Raw genomic sequence first — 16,172 nt, 5'->3', positions numbered from 1 at the left:
CTGCTGGCCGCACGGGCCTTTTCAAGTCGCTGACACTCCCTAGGGCTCGGTCTCATTGGCAAAATGAAGGTGATGGCCATAGCTACTTAACAGGGTTGGATTAATGGGGCTCGTGCGTCAGAGACGGGATGTAAAAATGCCTGGCATTGTGCTGGGCACTCCACGGGCAGTGGATAGGTGACCACCATTCCTTCAGCGGCAACCAGTAAATATTAGAGGGTCATCCAAAGGTTCGGATGTAGCCATTCACATTGAAGAACAAGAGGGCCTTGGGGCCTCGTTTTTTAATTAGAAGGGACAGAAACGTCAATCCCGTACTTGCCCCTACTGGGACCAAACCTGCAAAACAGGCATGTACCCTGACTGGGAATCAACTGGCGACCTTTGGCTTTGTGGGATGACGCCCAACCAACTGAGCCACCCTGGCCAGGGCTTGGGGTCATTTTGGTAGTGGAAACAGCCCCACCCAAGAAAACACCATATTGTGATAAATAATAGCCACACATTATGAAAAGGGCGAGGAATGAAAGAAAGGAGCCAGGGAGAATAAGAGGGATTTTCACTATTAGGACTCATCTTTCCACTCCCGTCTGATAACAGTATAATTCCTTTCTTTTCTCCTTGTACCCCGCCCAGAGATCCTGACACCCTTCCCATTTAAGTGGCAGCGCCCTCAAACAAATGAACGAACAGAAAGGAACGCACAGAGAACGGACTGATGGCCGCCAAAAGGGTGGGGGTGGGTGAATGGGTGAAAAAAACACGAGAAGAAACAGGCTGATGCACGGTCCGCCCTGAGCTCTGACTTTCATTATTTATTTACTTATGAGAGACGGGGGAGGGAGGAAGAGGGAGGGAAACACCAATCTGGGACCAAACCCACAACCTAGGCATGTGCCCTGCTGGGAATCGAACCAGTAACCTTCTGCTTTGTGGGAGAACATCCAACTGAGCCACATTGGTCAGGGCTGGGCTCTGATTTAATTATCTGAGGTCCGTTGTTGGTAGTGGGAGAGGCTCCAGGGAACTTAAAAAGTTTTCCCAGGTGGTTCTGCTCTAGAGCAGAGTTCCTTGCACTTGAAAAAGTAAATAGCAGAAACTTAAGCCTCTAGCATCCCTGGGGTAAATATTCAAAGTGCACATATTCTGTTTGCCTGGAAAGAGGCAGAAGTTGGCACCTGCCAGACCCCTCACAGGTTGACCTGTCTCCCCAGCCGGACCATCATCCCCAAGACAGAGTCTAGTCTGTCTGGGTCAGTCCCCAAGCACACAGGCTAGCACAGTGCCTGGCAAGATACAGGGATTCAGCGAAGTGCCAAGTAACTCCTCTCCCGCCCCAGACTTGGGCAGACAGCCTCAGCTCTGAGCAGATGCTACCCGTCACAAAGACAGGCTTCAGAGCTGGGAGGGAACCCAGGGAGGACGAGAGATGTTGGGTGATCCCACCACTGCCGCACGCCAGGTCGTCCAAGATGCACACGAGTCCACCCTGCCTGATTCTCGGCCATGCTCCTGGTGCTCAGTGCAGTGCTGGCTCAGCGCATCGCTGACAGGGAACTGAAGTGGGTACGGGCTTCCCCTCACCCCAGCCCCGTGATTTCGCTCATGTTGTTCCTTCTGCGGAGGACGCCTTTCCGTGGTCCTCTGCCTCATGTAGCCCTCAAGGCTCAGCCCACACCTGGCCTAGTTGCCCAAGACAGTCACACGCCCACCCCACCGTCACTAAGTGTCCCCACCCCCCAGCAGTGTCTCTCGCTGTGTCCTGGAGGTCATGGCAGAGCCCTTCTGGGATGATTCTTCAAGATGCACCTTCCTGGGCCCCAGCCCTGACCTGCTGGGTCAGAATCTCTGGACCGAAGAACCTGGAAACCTGCATTTTGAAGAAGTACGTCAAGTCACTGTTTTGCCCATGAGGTTTATGAACCCCTCATGGAACATTCTTTGTTTCCATGTCTTTACTCACCACTAGTTTCAAAAGCCTTTCAAACAGGTCTGCTAACTTGTTCACGGGGAACCCGGGCACAGGCAGGAGGTGTGGGACAAGGATGCAGGTGCGCACAGGGCAGGCAGGACAGCCTCTCACGGAGGGAGGAAGTTGTGCAGGAAGGGTGGGAGGAAGCTGGACTCCCCCACCTCCAGCCCAGCTCAGTGAGGGGACAGAGCCTTGTTCGGGGGCTGGGTGGCAGGGAGAGCCCACCACTCCCTAGCTCTTGCCTCCCTAAGGGGTGAGTGCCACCAGAACAGGAGCCTGGGGCGCTCACTTGCCCAGGACGCACGAGGAGCCCCAGGGAGCCCTGCAAGGTGGTCTCTGTGCCAGGCAACCACCCTACAGCTCCACGAGTCACCCCGCTTTTCAGGAGTTCACAGCTCATTATGGCGCCAGAGGACCGGCTCCGGAAGGTCCTCCCAGAGCCTCGCTCCCTGTTCAGGGGTCTGTCTACGCAAGAAAGTGCCCTGTCCGAACTCGCCGGTTCTCCGGCTCCAGGACACTAACACGATGCAGGGGAGAACTGCAGCTTTCCATCCCAATGTATGGGGTTTTGAACTTAGACTGATTTTCTTTTTATGACACTCAAATGTGTAAGACCCCGTGCTTGCCAACAAATTGTCACACCTGGGAGTTGGGACATCCCTGGCTCTTGCTTGCCTCTATGAAGGCCAGGGATGGGGATGGGGTGGGGACGGGGTGGGGAGGGCAGTGAGAAGAAAAGGAAAGCAGACCAGAGGCCCAGGGAAAAATAAGCCAAGTTCAAGTTGAGGGCACCTTTCAAGCAGAAAGGTGGCCCAGCCTGTTGCGCCTGGCTCCTGCCTGGGGGACCAGGGTGTGTCTGTCTTGTGCTCTGGGTTTTTTTTCAGCTTTGTTCTATTAGCATCTCACCGATTCACGTAATACACAATTCCACAGATAACAAGATTCCCTTATACTTTATACAAAGCTCTTTAACAAATTTAGGTTGGGTCAGAAAGGTGCTCTAACATATAAGTAAGTTACTACCATCTTTTATTGCTCCTGACCGGCAGGGCCCTCCATGAAGAAGGAAGGCAGCCCCTCCTGCCTCGTGGCACACGCCTCTCCTCCCACCAGCCCCCAAGACCACACAAGGGGCAGACCAGCCGCTACCCCAAGGGCCCTCTGTCTAAACCCCTGCCCTCCTAGGAACCTCGCTCTGGGACAGCGCAGGGCTACAGCACAAAGACACTGGGGGACCCTCCACACTGAGGGTCCTTTCCCACCCAGCGGAGCTGACGGACTTGGGTGCTACAATATTAGACTGCTTTGACCCCAGGACCACCATGTCGACCCAAACCAGCGTCCTAGTTTGTCAATTGCCTCTGGTTTCAGTCAACAATAAATTCAGCACTGAGGCCGGATTCCATCTGTCACAGACACGGGGCATCAAACATCAGAAAGCTGCGCAAAGGAGGGAAAGGGCTAGCCCCTTGCAAAAACGTCCTAGACTTGCCTCGAGTAACTCAAAAACTCAGGCTTCCCCAAGGTCACTGTGGCCATTCCCAGTGCAAACCAGGTCCCACCACCTGTACTTGAAACCCTTCCACGCCTGCCAATAGCAGTAACCACAGAGGCCCCTCTCCCAAGCCCCCACCACGCATCCAGCACTGGGCCAGGTGGTCCCCAGAGCCTCACAGAAACCCAGTGAGGTGGTGAGGAGCACCCCGGGCAGCAGGGGAGCGCTGGGGCCCACGACCTTGAGGAGGAGCTCTGACCCTTACTGCCACCCCGGGCCCTCCTTGCTCTGGACCAGCCGCGGAGTCCTGGTCGGAGAGCGGCGGTGTTGGCGCCGCCTCACGGTGCAGGCCCTGTGGCCGGGGTGTGGTCAGTCTCAGGTCAGGAGGGAGTCTGCCGGGCTTCCGTAAGCACCCCATGCTGCAGGCACCAGCACCCAGGGCAGCTTCCTGGAGGCAGAGTGGGGCTGCCTGACACCCATGACAGCGCCAGTCCCCGCAGCCCCTCTCGGCTCTCCCCCCAAACTGGGCTCAGACAGGGGCTTTCCCGCCACCGCCCTGGGCTCTGCAGCCCCCTGTGCTCGCAGGTCTTGCTTAGCTTTCAGCAGATGCACAGGGACCACTGACTGACTCAGCGGCCCCACGCGGGACACGGCCCCTGTGCTGCGGGCTGGGCTCCTCGTCGCCTATCGGGCACTCAACTGCATTTCCAGAACGGTGCCCGCGGCCGGACCAGGTAAAAGGGGCACCCGCTGGTCCCAAGCAGATTGGCTACCTGCAGGCGGGGAACAGATACTTCGTCACTCGAGAACAAGCCTGGCAGGCTATGGACTGCAGCCACTGGACGTCATCCGGGATATCTGGAAGCCACATCACCAGCCTGCAGGAACGACCCCCCCCCAATGCATACTGTCAACGGAAGACAGCCGGGCAGCCGGGCAGGAAGAGAGCCGCCCTGTGACCACACCCCTGGTCCGGGTGAACCGCTGGAGTCCTGTCTGATCCCAATCCCACAAATACCCGGAAGGTGGACTCGGGACAAGCCAGCTTCGAAGCCCCTAAATTAAGCCACTTTTGATTCAGGAAAGCTCAAGGGATTAACACAGAAATCAAAGGAGAAGGCTTTGGTTTTCCAGGTTTCTGCTTGTCTGTGTGGCTCATCTACTTGTCTGAAGTTTGGAGTTCAGACAACGTCCCCTCCACCCAGCCTGAGCTTGGCCACGCACATGTCCAGCAGAGGGAGCTGCTGCAGAGGCCTGACCACTACCCGGCCAAGGACTCCCTGCCCCCAAGACACGGGAAGGACCCCACGCCTGGGCATTGATAAACCCCTGAACCTGAGGCCAGGGCGAGGTGCTGTGGCCACAGGAGCCTAATTCTGTAGGGCAAGGGAGGGGCCTGAAGACGGACTCAAGGACACACCGGGTTAACCCGCTAAAAGAAGCAGACACCCCATTTAATGCGAAGGAGGCCGAGGAAAACAAAGGCCCAGGATTCCAGTGTGTGCCCCTGTTGGCCTCACGTCCTTCCCGGCCATGAATAACATCCCCAAACGAAAGGGCACACCTGTGGGAAGTGATGAGCCCACAACAGCCATGAGAAAAGAGGCAGGCTGTGCAGGGCCCCACCCATGAGGCGCCTTCCAGGGGTGGTCCCCAGGGACTGTGACCTCTATGCCGCTGCCCAAAGGGCCAGGCCCCAGGCTCAAGGCCTTAAGACACTCTCACTCGACCCCGTGATGCACACGCAGCCACCAGGACGCTCACCTCTGGACTGCGGCGATGGCAGACTCCACGGGCAGCGTGCAGGGCAGCATCACGTAGGACAGCACCTTCACCGGCAAGAGGCTGCAAATCTTGCTCATGTAGCCGCCTCGGGTTCTCGCCACCTCACTCAGTACTGAAAGCACAATTTGGGAGCGTGCCTCTCACCGGTGTAAAATCCAAGCCACCTTACCCAGGTGGCGCTTGCAGTTCCAACCCAGCACACAGGTTCTGGCAGCCGGAGAGTTGGAAGCCTTGGCAGCCAAGCAGGGAACGCGGCCAGACAGCCTGGGGACGGCCGCGGGCACAGGGCTCCCAAGGAACGGCGCTCTTTTCAGGGGCAGCTACTCCGGGAGGAGACCACCAACTGCTCCAACAGCCCTTGGGCTTCACAGGCTGTTTCCGCCACCTGCAGCCGGATTCTGTCTCCTCCGCCTGGACCCCCAGCCTTCCATTTCCTCTCTGAGGCAACCTCATGACGCCTCAAATCAGAGGGGCCCAGGCAGCTGCCGCTCACGGCAGCCCCTAGGGCCAGAGCTCCTCCACAGCTGGGAGGCCATCCCGGTCATCTCTGAACCTCTCCGAATGCCCACAGGAAGCTGCTCGGTGCACTCACACGTCCTCCGACCCTTGACCCCAAGGTCAGACAGACTACCACCATTTGATGGAAAGTTCCAAACTGTCCGTTTGCCGGGGTCGGGGTGGGGGCGGGGAATCAGGAGAGTCTCCTTGAGAAAGGAGGCTTTGAGATGGGTGCACAAGCAGAGAATGGGGTTCTGAAAGAAGGGGCCCACCCTCAGGGCCCCCAAAATCCAATGTGCCCAGACCCCAAGCACTGAGAGCATGCTCAAAACAGGCTCAGCTGGAGTCCGTTCTGTTCTGGCCGTGCGAACATGGGAAGGCAGACTGGGCAAGGTGCCTGGATGCAGGGAGGCCGTGCCCCAGGGCAGCACCACCTTCTTCCCTAACCCGCAGGAGAGAAGCCCATTCGGCCTCTTGGCAGCAGAGACAACCCCCCCCCCCCCCCCCCCGGCTGCCCAGCCCCCAGGAGGCAGCACCTGTGGTGAGCTCGGGCGACACTGTCTGAAGGATGCTCTCGTCCCAGGGCAGGAGGCTGCGGCGCAGGTGGTCCAGCAGCTCGTCTCCCTCAAGCCTTGTCTGCCAGCCAGCTCCTTCCCGGGAGGCCTCCAGGCTCCTGGTTTCCTGGGGTAACGTGAGGACCTCCAGCTCTTTTGAGGACAAACTCGGGCACGGAGCAGGGGGCCTATCACAGAGGCCTGCCACGGGCACAGAAGACAAATCAGGCGACTTTGAGCAGCAGGGGTCATTCCACCAAATGACAGAGGAGGCCAGCGGCCACCAGGAGCTGCAGGCCCAGCATCAGCTCGGTGCCAGGTGGGAATGGCCAAGGGCAGGCTGTTGTAACAGGGAAAAAGAAGCGTGGGGCTTTGAAGCCACAGCGATGTGAGCTGGGCTCCCGCTCGACCCCTCACTCCCTGTGTGGGCTCCACAGCTGCATGTGGACTCATGAAATGGAAAGATGAGGACTGGACTGATTTATAGTAACTGGCCTCACACCACTGAGTAAGTCTGCATCCCAGGCCCTGAGGGAGGCCTTCAGCCAGGCCTCGCAGCAGCCACTCGGCTGCTGCCATTGTCATCATCTCTGCTTCTCGGCTGAGGAATCAGAAGCACAGAGAGTGAAGAGATTGGTTCACCAGAAGCCACAGAGCCCATCTGTGGCAGAGCGGGATTTGAACGCAGCCCCAACACTTCCATCACACGACACTTACAATGAACGGCTCTAGGCAAGGGAGTTTGGGCGGGCACTGTCCCGGGTGTCGGGATTCCTGCCCCCAGACTGGGCACACGGGGAGGCAGGCAGAGGCCCACGGCTGCCAACTCACCCGCTGCTTCCAACCTCAGGCTACAAAGACTAGGGCCTGCACTGGGTGCCTGCACTGGGCTCCCCAGATTACGCCTCCATTTATGCTCCTCTGTAGATTGTTATGGGGCCCCTCTCAGACACAATGCTCCCCCCCGGGGCTCCACTATGCCTCAGGTACAGAACAGTCCCCGGAGGACTGCAGCTACTGCACCCTCGCGTGTCCTCCCCGGGACCCTGGGCAAGCTGGCCTGGCTGAGGACCACACTGAAGTCACTGAGGAGTAACCTGAGTCCACCCCCACAGGGCCCACCAGCATCACCTATTCCCATGCCTCGCCCAGATCTCACCTCCCCCCAGACAGCTCTCCAGACCCTCACAGCAGACCCCGACAGCAGCCCCCTCCTTTCCTTGCACAACCACTCAAAAAGCCCCCGGGGCACCACACACCCATAGGTCCCGCAGTGCTCCCCGGCTTCCTTGCAAACCCGCTCCCTCCTTCGAGCCCTGCACCTGTGGGCAGAGCTCCATCTTCCCTGGCCCCAGCCCCCAAAGCCAAAAAGCCAGGGCTTCATCCTGAAGTCTTCCTCTTCCCAAACCTCTCGGCAGCCGCCTCCAAGTCCTGTTCCCTCAGGCCCCTTCCCCTCCCCTCACTGCCCACCCTTGGCCGAGCCCCGGCAGCATGCTGGTCTGGCCCCCTCTGCACTGCAGCTGCAGGGCCCTTCCCTCCCACTTGCCCTGGTCCTGCCATGGCAGCCCACCGTGGCCCCAACTGCTGTGGTGCAGAGCCTCTGAGGGCCACGGGGCCAGCCTCGCCCCTCTCCTCTGTCCGTCTCTCGTCCCCTCCAGTGACACAGGACTTCTTCCCATCCCCCTACTCACCCAGTGTCAACGTGGAGTCACATCCTCTGAAAAGCCCTGCTTTCCTCCACACCTGGCAGATCCCTCCCGCGTGGCCCTACGGTGTCCTGCATCTCCCAGTCCAGGCATGCTCTCTGCAGGGCATCCCTCCATGGATGGGCCTGTGCTCCCAACCACGGGCTGTGAGCTCCAGGGGGCCAGGGCCACAGCTGACTGTTCACTGTGGTGGCCCTAGCACATAGTGTCCCTGGCACACCTACTAGGTGCACAGTAAGCGTTTTCTGAGTATGTAACACATGTGTGTCCTTTTAACCAGTGTCCTGGGTCTTGGCCAAAGACTGACCGAGAGGACCAAAACGGGAGCCCATTATCAGTGCTGAAGAGAAACAGCTCCCAACACACCGAACACCTGGTTCCACTCGGGTGTCTCTAGAGCTTGGCCCAAAGGTGGAAGCTGGTCCCAGAAAGGACAGTGTGCCAGTGGGCGCCACCCACACCTGGCTGGAGACAACTCTCCTTGCTGCTCTTCCTGGGGCCCAGACCCAGAAACCCTGTTTGAAGCCTTTGAGAAACTCAGACCAACTGCCTCCCAACGGGTGACAGGGGAGGAGGAGAGCGCCCTGGAGCCATGACACCCCAGGTTCGAGCCGCAGTCCTGCCCTGCAGGGAGTGGGCTATGGCCCCTGGCTCTCCTCCCCAAGCCTCTGTCTCTGATGTGTAAAACAGGGCGACTGAGTTGGCTGGCGGGACAGGCGGCGAAGGCCGGAGCAGCCCTCTTAGGGTCCCCACCGCTGCTGAGAAAGGCTGCTAGACGGGCTCATCTGTCCCCTGCCCATACGCACCGTTTTCTTCCAAGAACCTGGCCGCGTCCAAGTACCCTCGCAGGCAGATCTCCCCCAGCACCTGCAAGCCAAGCCGGAAGGTTAACTGCAGGGCGGGCTTCACGTGAACTGAAGACTCCCCAAACTCTGCAGCCACAGCAAAGCCGGACCAGGGGTTGTGCTCTAGGTGACAGCAATCCCCTTTTCCTGAGGGATTCGGCCCAAACAACACCCCTCCTTGGAGCCGATGCTGGCACCCCAGAATGACAGGGGGCGTCCCGGTTTCCCCGGGACAGTAACAGCTTCCTCCTCCACTCGCCTGTGCACACACCACACCTGTCAACCAGCCGTGGCACAGCCTGTGGCCCCTTTGTCCCCGATCACCTCGGAGTGCCCGCAGCCCACACATCTCCTCACTGTTGGGGGGCTCAGGGGTACAGAGCGACCAGCAAATGCAAACACAGTGCGGGTCGTGACCACGGCCACAAATAAGGATCGCCTGGGTAACGCCAGCAACCCCCGCTGCTGCACCTGGCCTGCAGTTGCCCCCAGGGTCTGTGGGGACTGGGTCCAAGACCCCTCCTACGCATGTGGTCTCTTACATAACATGGTTAGGGTTTGCATATAGGTTACAGGGCACAGCACTTCATTCCCATGGGTTCAGCACAGGGCTCATTCAGCGAGTGGTGAATTCAAACTTTGCATTTTGAGACTTTCTGGGATTTTTTTTTTTAAGAGAGAGGGAAAGGGAGGGAGAAAGAGAAGCAGAGAAACATTGATAGTTTGCCTCTCATATGCGCCCCAACCGGGGACAGAACTTGCAACCCAGGCATGTGATGTGCCTTGACCAGGAATTAAACCCACAACCTTTCAGTTTGCAGGATGACACCCAACCAACTGAGCCACACTGGTCAGGGCAGGGATTTCTTAAAAAAATATTGAGCCCTGGCCGGTGTGGCTCAGGGTATTGAGCACCTGCCTGCGAGCCAGAGTCGCCAGTTGGATTCCCAGTCAAGACACATGTCTGGGTTGCAGACTAGGTCCCCAGTAGGGGGTGCATGAGAAACAACCACACACTAATGTTTCTCTCCCTGTTTCTCCCTCCCTTCCCCTCGCTCTCTAAAAATAAATAAATAAAACTTTTTAAAAATAAATAAATAAATAAATAAAAACATTTTTGATGTGTGCTTGGCCAAACCCATGGATGCTTGGATCTGCAGGTGCTAAAGCTGTGGGTGAGGAGGGCTGACCACACCTAACCCGCAGCCCCTGGGAGTGGGACTTGCGGGGCAGCACAGTGTGAGCGTCCCCAGGGCATTCTGACGGCCCCGGGCGGGTAGGGCTGGCCTTCCGGGACCGGGGATTCTTCTCTGAGTCCCTGTCCAACTAGCGTTCTGTTTTTGTCTGTTTGCACAGACAGCCACACGGGTGGGGCTCCAAGCAAACAGGAGCGAAGAGCTGCACCCCCAGAACACACAGCCCCGCACTCACCTTGATGTCGGGAGGGAACAGTGTTTGGCTTAACAGGTATAAGTTCTGTAAGCAGATGCGTAGACTGAGCTTGGATACATCCACATGAAAGAAGTTGGTGGACTTGACCTTGGGGCAGATGTCATACTCCCCATAGAAGGGGGACACAGTGATGGTTGTCTTGGTATCAGAGAAGGGTATGCTGTTACTGACTCCTCCATCCATGTATCGCTTTCAAGTGAAGGAAAAAAAGAACATCCTGTCAGAAGCATGGGGCTGGGGTTCCCTGTGTTTTGAGATTATGGGCAGAGGCCTCTCAGCACTACGGGCTGACCGGGGGGAGGACTGGACTTGGGGAGCCCTGTTTGCTGTTGTAAAGACTGTGCACCCAGCCAAAAGGCAAATGGAGGCTGGATTCCGCCGGCCCAGGTTGTTCTGGCCGAGGCAGGTGCATGGGGGTGTGGCCACACATTTGCATAAGGAGGTCATACAGACCAGGTCACTGTGTGCACTAGGGACCGCATGGGGTAGACCCTGTCCCAGAGGGGACAGAAGGAGGTCCATTCCAGGCCCCCTGCTGCTTGGGACATCCTGGACAAGATAACCCACGAGCTCACCTCTCCCCGCACCATGAAGATGGGAGCTGATGGCCCCCGGAAAACACCCTCTCACCCCGAGACAAGTGGCCCCCGGGCTCAGTTACTGTGAGCCTCCTCTTCCGGCATCCACTCCTACCAACCGCCTTCAGCCAGGTGAGCCGGTTTTGGTACGACATGGACAGTCTGCACCTAGCAAACCAGTACCGAGAGCACTCTCGCAGTTGTGACAACCTCAACTGTCCCCAGCCGTTGCCAGAGGCCCTGGGGTGGGGGCCCCGAGTCATCCCTGGTTGGTAACTGCTGCCCTGGAAGGAGGCTGCTGACCAGCCCAGCCCAGGCCAGCATGTAGCCTGGCGCACGCGGAGCAACCCCCACTCCTGCTCCTCTGCCCGGGCAGGGCTCAGAACTGGCCGTGTGTGTTTGCACATTTGTTGAATGGAACTGAATGGCAGCCCTGCCGTTGTCAGCTTCTGCCCTGAGCCACGAGCAGAAAAGGTCAGTCCCAGAGAGGATAGAAACTGCCAACCTCTACAGATAAAGCTCTACTTTAAGGAAGCTGCCGATTCTTAAGGGTCTTACACTTGAACTAGGCCACTGGGCACCCATCCTCAGCGCTCCTGTGAAGGTTAAATGAGCCAGTCTAGCTTACAGGTAGCCAGATAACGGATTCTTGGTGAACTGGCTCTGCTGGGCGGGGGGGATGCGTGGAGGGGGGCAGCTACAGAATCTGTCTGGAGGCTGAGCGGTGGAAGGCTCTGTTAGGGGACTGAGGGTGCTTCAGCCCAGCACCGTGCGGCGGGAGCCACCAACCCCAGGTGACATGCAGACTTACCACGCCTCTGAAGGAGGGAGGGATCATGCCACAGAAGAAAGGGACGAAGATGGAACAAAGCACGGCCTGTGAAGACAAAAGGGAGTGAAACCACAGGCCGAAACAGCCTGCCCTTCATTCCCCTGGGCCTTCACCAGATTCCCCTTGACAAGGGAGCCAGGCAAGGAGCCTGAAAACGCCCTCTGCACAGAGCAGGCACGTTAACACACGAGCTAAGTGAACAGTGGGCCAACCCACACCATCGCATTTCAGACCTAAGCATAAACGCCTTAACGACACTGTGTGGACGTCAACCTCCTGTCCCTGCTCCCATGAGAGTCACAATGGGCAATCGCAGACGGGACCAAGAGTGGTTGACTTGCTGACTGCCTGGGAGGGGACAATTCTAACAAGCTCCCAGGGGACGCTGACGTGGGGCCAGGACCACACTTCGGGCAGCACAGCGCCAGAGAGCACGAAGCAGGACACAACACCGACTCACGGAGGGCCTGGACTCCCGGGGGAGTGGGTGGGTGCTGACTGCGTGGGAAAAGCTGCCTTAAATCAGGTTCAGTGGGATAAGACAGTGGCTGCTGGCTGTACGGCACAGGCTGCCCCCCATACAGACACGTGTGGAGTGAAACGCTGTCCACTCAACTCTCCTAAGAGGCATCGGCCAAATTAAATGGCATTTTGATGTTGTAAACAATCTCCTCTGTGCTAGGCCCTGAGGACAGAGGCACATAAGACATGTCCCCACCTCTTGCGGTCTCACTCAAGGTGTTCCCACTAAGGAACATGCATCATTTGAAGGAGGGGCACTGTGGGACAAGGTCCATGGAAGAGGCGGCCGTGAGCCAGTCTGGAAGCCTGGGGAGGCACTGACACCGTCCTGGGACCCACCGGGTTGACACACGCCACGGGCCAGACCCCGGGCGGCACCCGAGTGCAGGGGCCAGCAGTGCAGGGGCCTGGGACGGCCTGCTCTGTGTGACTTCCGACATCAGATGGCCCTGACTACTGGACAACACCCAAAGAGGCCAGTGCTTACATCCACGACTTCGTCTTTGGACTGAAAATCGGACACCACGACGTTTTCCAAGTCGGACACTCGGGTGAGCGAGATGCCGACTTTGCCCGAGATGAGCTGGTGGACGTTGTCTGGGAGGTATCTGTGGAGGGAGTCCCGGAAGTACTGGCTCATGTTGAAGGACGGGTGGAGGGTGCCGAGGGTCCGGCTCCTGGCCTTCCAGACAAGGTCTGTGAGGACGTGCAAGACCTGGTCTGTGGGGGTGGGAGACAAACACACAAAGGGATGTGCCACCCAGGAGGGGAGACGGTGTGGCAAGACCAGAAACCAACGGCAGGGGAGCGTTTACCTGTGCCTACAGAGCCCTTAAAGTGGGGTTTGTCCAAACTGGGATGCATAAAAGAAACATAGGATTTCAAAGGCTTGGTTAAAAAAAAAAAAGTAAAATATATCAATACTGATTAGATGGGAAAATGATACTGTTTGAACTATATTGGGATCAATAAAATTAATTTCACTCCTATCTTTTAAGTACTTTTTTGCATCCTGCTAATCGGGAATGTAAAATGACATCCGTGGCTTGTCCTGTATTTCTATCGGCTAGCCTGCTCTGGGCGCTGGCTTCCGGAAGGATCCTCCAGAGGCCCAGGGGAGCTCTTCTCACCCCAGTCCCTCACGAAGCCAGACGCCAGGGAGTCCTCAGCAACAGCACCTCAGCACGGTGGGCCCAGGGCTGCGGGGAGCGGAGAGCACCGCGGGCGGCACCAGAGCCGGGACCCTGCCTCCACCTCTGGCTGAGCGGCCTCAGTAGTCACTCACCACCTCTGTCTGCGCCTTGTGAATGTGCGACAGTGCCCCCCACCTTCTGGAGACAGAGAGTAGGATTCCCTACAACCCGTAAGGTGCTCAACTCAAAGGAGGCACCTATTAAGTAATTACACTTAACCTTTAACCTCTACAGCCAGAATTACCACACTGTCTAGCGGGCACAGGGCACATTCACTCTCCCTTTGACCTCACTCACAGACCCCCAGAGGGGTCTGGCTGGCCAGCGCTGCCCTGGCATGTAGGACTACCCATCCCAGCCCAAGGCCTAGCCAGTCATAATTCCTGCGATGCAGAAGGCCAGACACGTGCCAGGCTGTGCCGACCCACCAAAGATCTCATCCCAGCCCTCCCTGCACGCGCGGCCCCGCTGAGCCCAGGCAGCAGGGGCAAATGTGCACAGACCAGCTCTCCTTGCAGGTCAGCCCTGGCTGAGACGTACTCTCAGAAGCTCTGCCCGCGTTGCAGCCCCTCCGGGACAGGCTCCTTGGAGGTCCCTACATGAGGCAGGAGATTAGGGATGGAATCTGGGGGGACAGCTCCAGCCAAAACCCCCAGACCCACTTTCCAGGGACTTGGTGGTCCCCGAGCCTCCCCCCATGCTGCAGGGCAGTGCCCCAAGAGGCACCTGTCCTCTGCCATCAGGGAGCCCTGCCCCGGAGTCAGTGCACTTCCTGTCCTGGGGTTGACACATCTGAAGCTGGTCCCAGTTAAACATTCAACTTTGGGGGTGTCTACAGGTGACCTTGGAATACAAGGGCTGGCCATGTGGCCGATCCAGTCCTTCCTGAGGTCACATTCCTGCCCTTTGCTCCTCTGTCCCCTGGATAGGGAAAGCCATCAGGGTGGCCTTGCTGCCAACTCCCACCTCCCGGTCAGCCCCTGGGGCCGCTCCAATGGCAGCACTGCGCCTATGGGCAGGAGACTCCTGGTCACCAGGAGCAAAGCCAGGCCCTGCTGGCCGTGTCCAACACAGCAGTCCCAGGGCAGAGTAAAGAGTGAACTGTTCAGGAACCCCAGATAAACTGGGGCTGATAAGGTGCATTATCTTCTCGTTTGGGGACCACTGGGTGCCAACAGCTGTTGCCACCTGCTCCCGCTGCACCCCCTGACTCAGATCCCCAGGCCACAGACGCTGCACTCTAGTAATTGAGGCCAGCTGGGCACCCCCCCCAACACACACACTGGCACCCACACACACAGACAGCCGTTAATGCGAACAAGACACAAATGGGCAGGGCCTCATTTCCAGGGGCACTGAGTGGGGTGTGGAGGAGGTGAGGGGGTCTCCAGGGATCCACTCCAGCCCCCGGGAAGGGTCGGAAACACTAGAAAAGGAGCGGAGATAACTTTCCTACCCGCCTCCATACACACAACGGGCCCTCCCCTCCAACCCCTCGACTCCTAACCAACAAGTGGGCTCAGGAGGGCTCAGGAGGACTCGGAAGAGTGGCCCTCTGGCGGAGACGCATCCAATCCCCCGCCTGGGGCTGGGCCAAAGCAAGGGCGCCCGGAGAGGGTAGGAGAGATGGTGGTGGTGTCTCTAGTCCCTTAAGTCCCCAAAGGAAAGAAGGCACCCGTCCTGGGGCACAGGCCAAAGCCCCCATCCTGGTCTACCTAGAGCAAAGCAGCCCCTCCTGTCCGCAGCTCGTATGGTCCAGCGCCTCTCAGCGCATCAGGAGCGGGTGGCAGGGACCACTGGGACCAGCTCCACCCTCCGCTCTCCCTTCTCCCCATCGCTCCGGGATGACCCAGCTCTGAATCCCGGGAAAGGGGGGGCTTCCTTCAAGCCTGGGCGCCAGAGAGGGGTTAGGGTGGGGAGGCGCTCGGGGTTCCCACGCTCAAAGGAGCTGTCCCCCATGTGCGCCCCGCTCCCAGGCCGGGGGACCGCGTCCACCCATTCGAGGCGAGAGGACGCAGTGGAGAAGGAATCTGTCTACGGCGGCCCCCGAGATGTACCCTGCAAGATCCGTGTCCAAACTCATATCCACCGGACGCCCCTCATCCCATAGGAGTTGCTCTCAGCCCAGGCCTGGGGGCTCCCCCTCCCGGCAAGAAGCGTGGTGGCGGCCCCGGACGTACCGAGCGGTACACCGGCAACGAAAGAAACGCAGTGCAGCGACCCGGCTGAAGCACCGAAGAACATGCGCGCGTCTCGGAGGAGGTGCGGGGCGCGATCGCTCAGGCACTGAGTTGCCCCAAGGTGGTAAAAGCCCAGGAAGCCGCAGCCCGAGAAGGACAGGCTCCAACCATACTTGGGATCGTACATAGCGGCGTCGCGTTGCGGGTGTGGGGTTGGGGTTTGGAGCTCGTCCGAGTCCGTGGTCTACAACCGCTTAACACGACGCCCACACGCCCGTACGCCCGAACGCCCGAACACGCTCTACGCGAGGCCCGGAAGAGCAGCTCAAACGTTCCCTGCGTGACGTCAGCCCTGCCGCCCCGCCCCCTCAGACCATGCCCTGGAGCGCGCGGGCGGCCCAATGGGGGCAGAATACCCACCTGTCCCTGTTCCCCTGCCAGGGACGAGACGAGCTCTGGGGCGGGCCCGGAGGCGGGGGCGGGGCGGGGCAGACCTGCCCCAGGGCTAGATCCAGGGTGGGAGAGTTTTCCGTAGCCCCAAAGGACCTGGCTGTCCCGGA

General features: G+C 58.7%; 1 protein-coding gene across 2 annotated transcripts; it reads right to left on the bottom strand.

Moving 5' to 3' along the window:
• Positions 1 to 788: 788 nt before the first annotated feature.
• Positions 789 to 15,919, bottom strand: PNPLA3 (patatin like phospholipase domain containing 3). 2 transcript variants are annotated; one of them, XM_024579018.4, is made up of 9 exons: positions 15,613 to 15,919; positions 12,727 to 12,959; positions 11,697 to 11,762; positions 10,287 to 10,496; positions 8,817 to 8,877; positions 6,287 to 6,505; positions 5,232 to 5,364; positions 4,241 to 4,345; positions 789 to 1,870 (listed from the first exon to the last, which is right to left on the bottom strand). In XM_024579018.4, the coding sequence occupies exons 1-9, from the start codon at positions 15,797 to 15,799 to the stop codon at positions 1,840 to 1,842; spliced, it is 1,245 nt and encodes a 414-aa protein (XP_024434786.2). In that variant the 5' UTR covers positions 15,800 to 15,919; the 3' UTR covers positions 789 to 1,839. The 2 variants fall into 2 exon arrangements, with proteins under 2 accessions (XP_024434786.2, XP_045042828.2); XM_045186893.3 differs by having other exon boundaries at positions 1,547 to 1,870; positions 12,727 to 12,935.
• Positions 15,920 to 16,172: the final 253 nt, after the last annotated feature.

This window comes from Desmodus rotundus, chromosome 3 (assembly GCF_022682495.2).
Source record: "Desmodus rotundus isolate HL8 chromosome 3, HLdesRot8A.1, whole genome shotgun sequence".
Lineage (NCBI taxonomy): Eukaryota > Metazoa > Chordata > Mammalia > Chiroptera > Phyllostomidae > Desmodus > Desmodus rotundus.
Note: the sequence above shows the minus strand (reverse complement) of the source record. Positions and strands in the feature narration are given on the sequence as shown.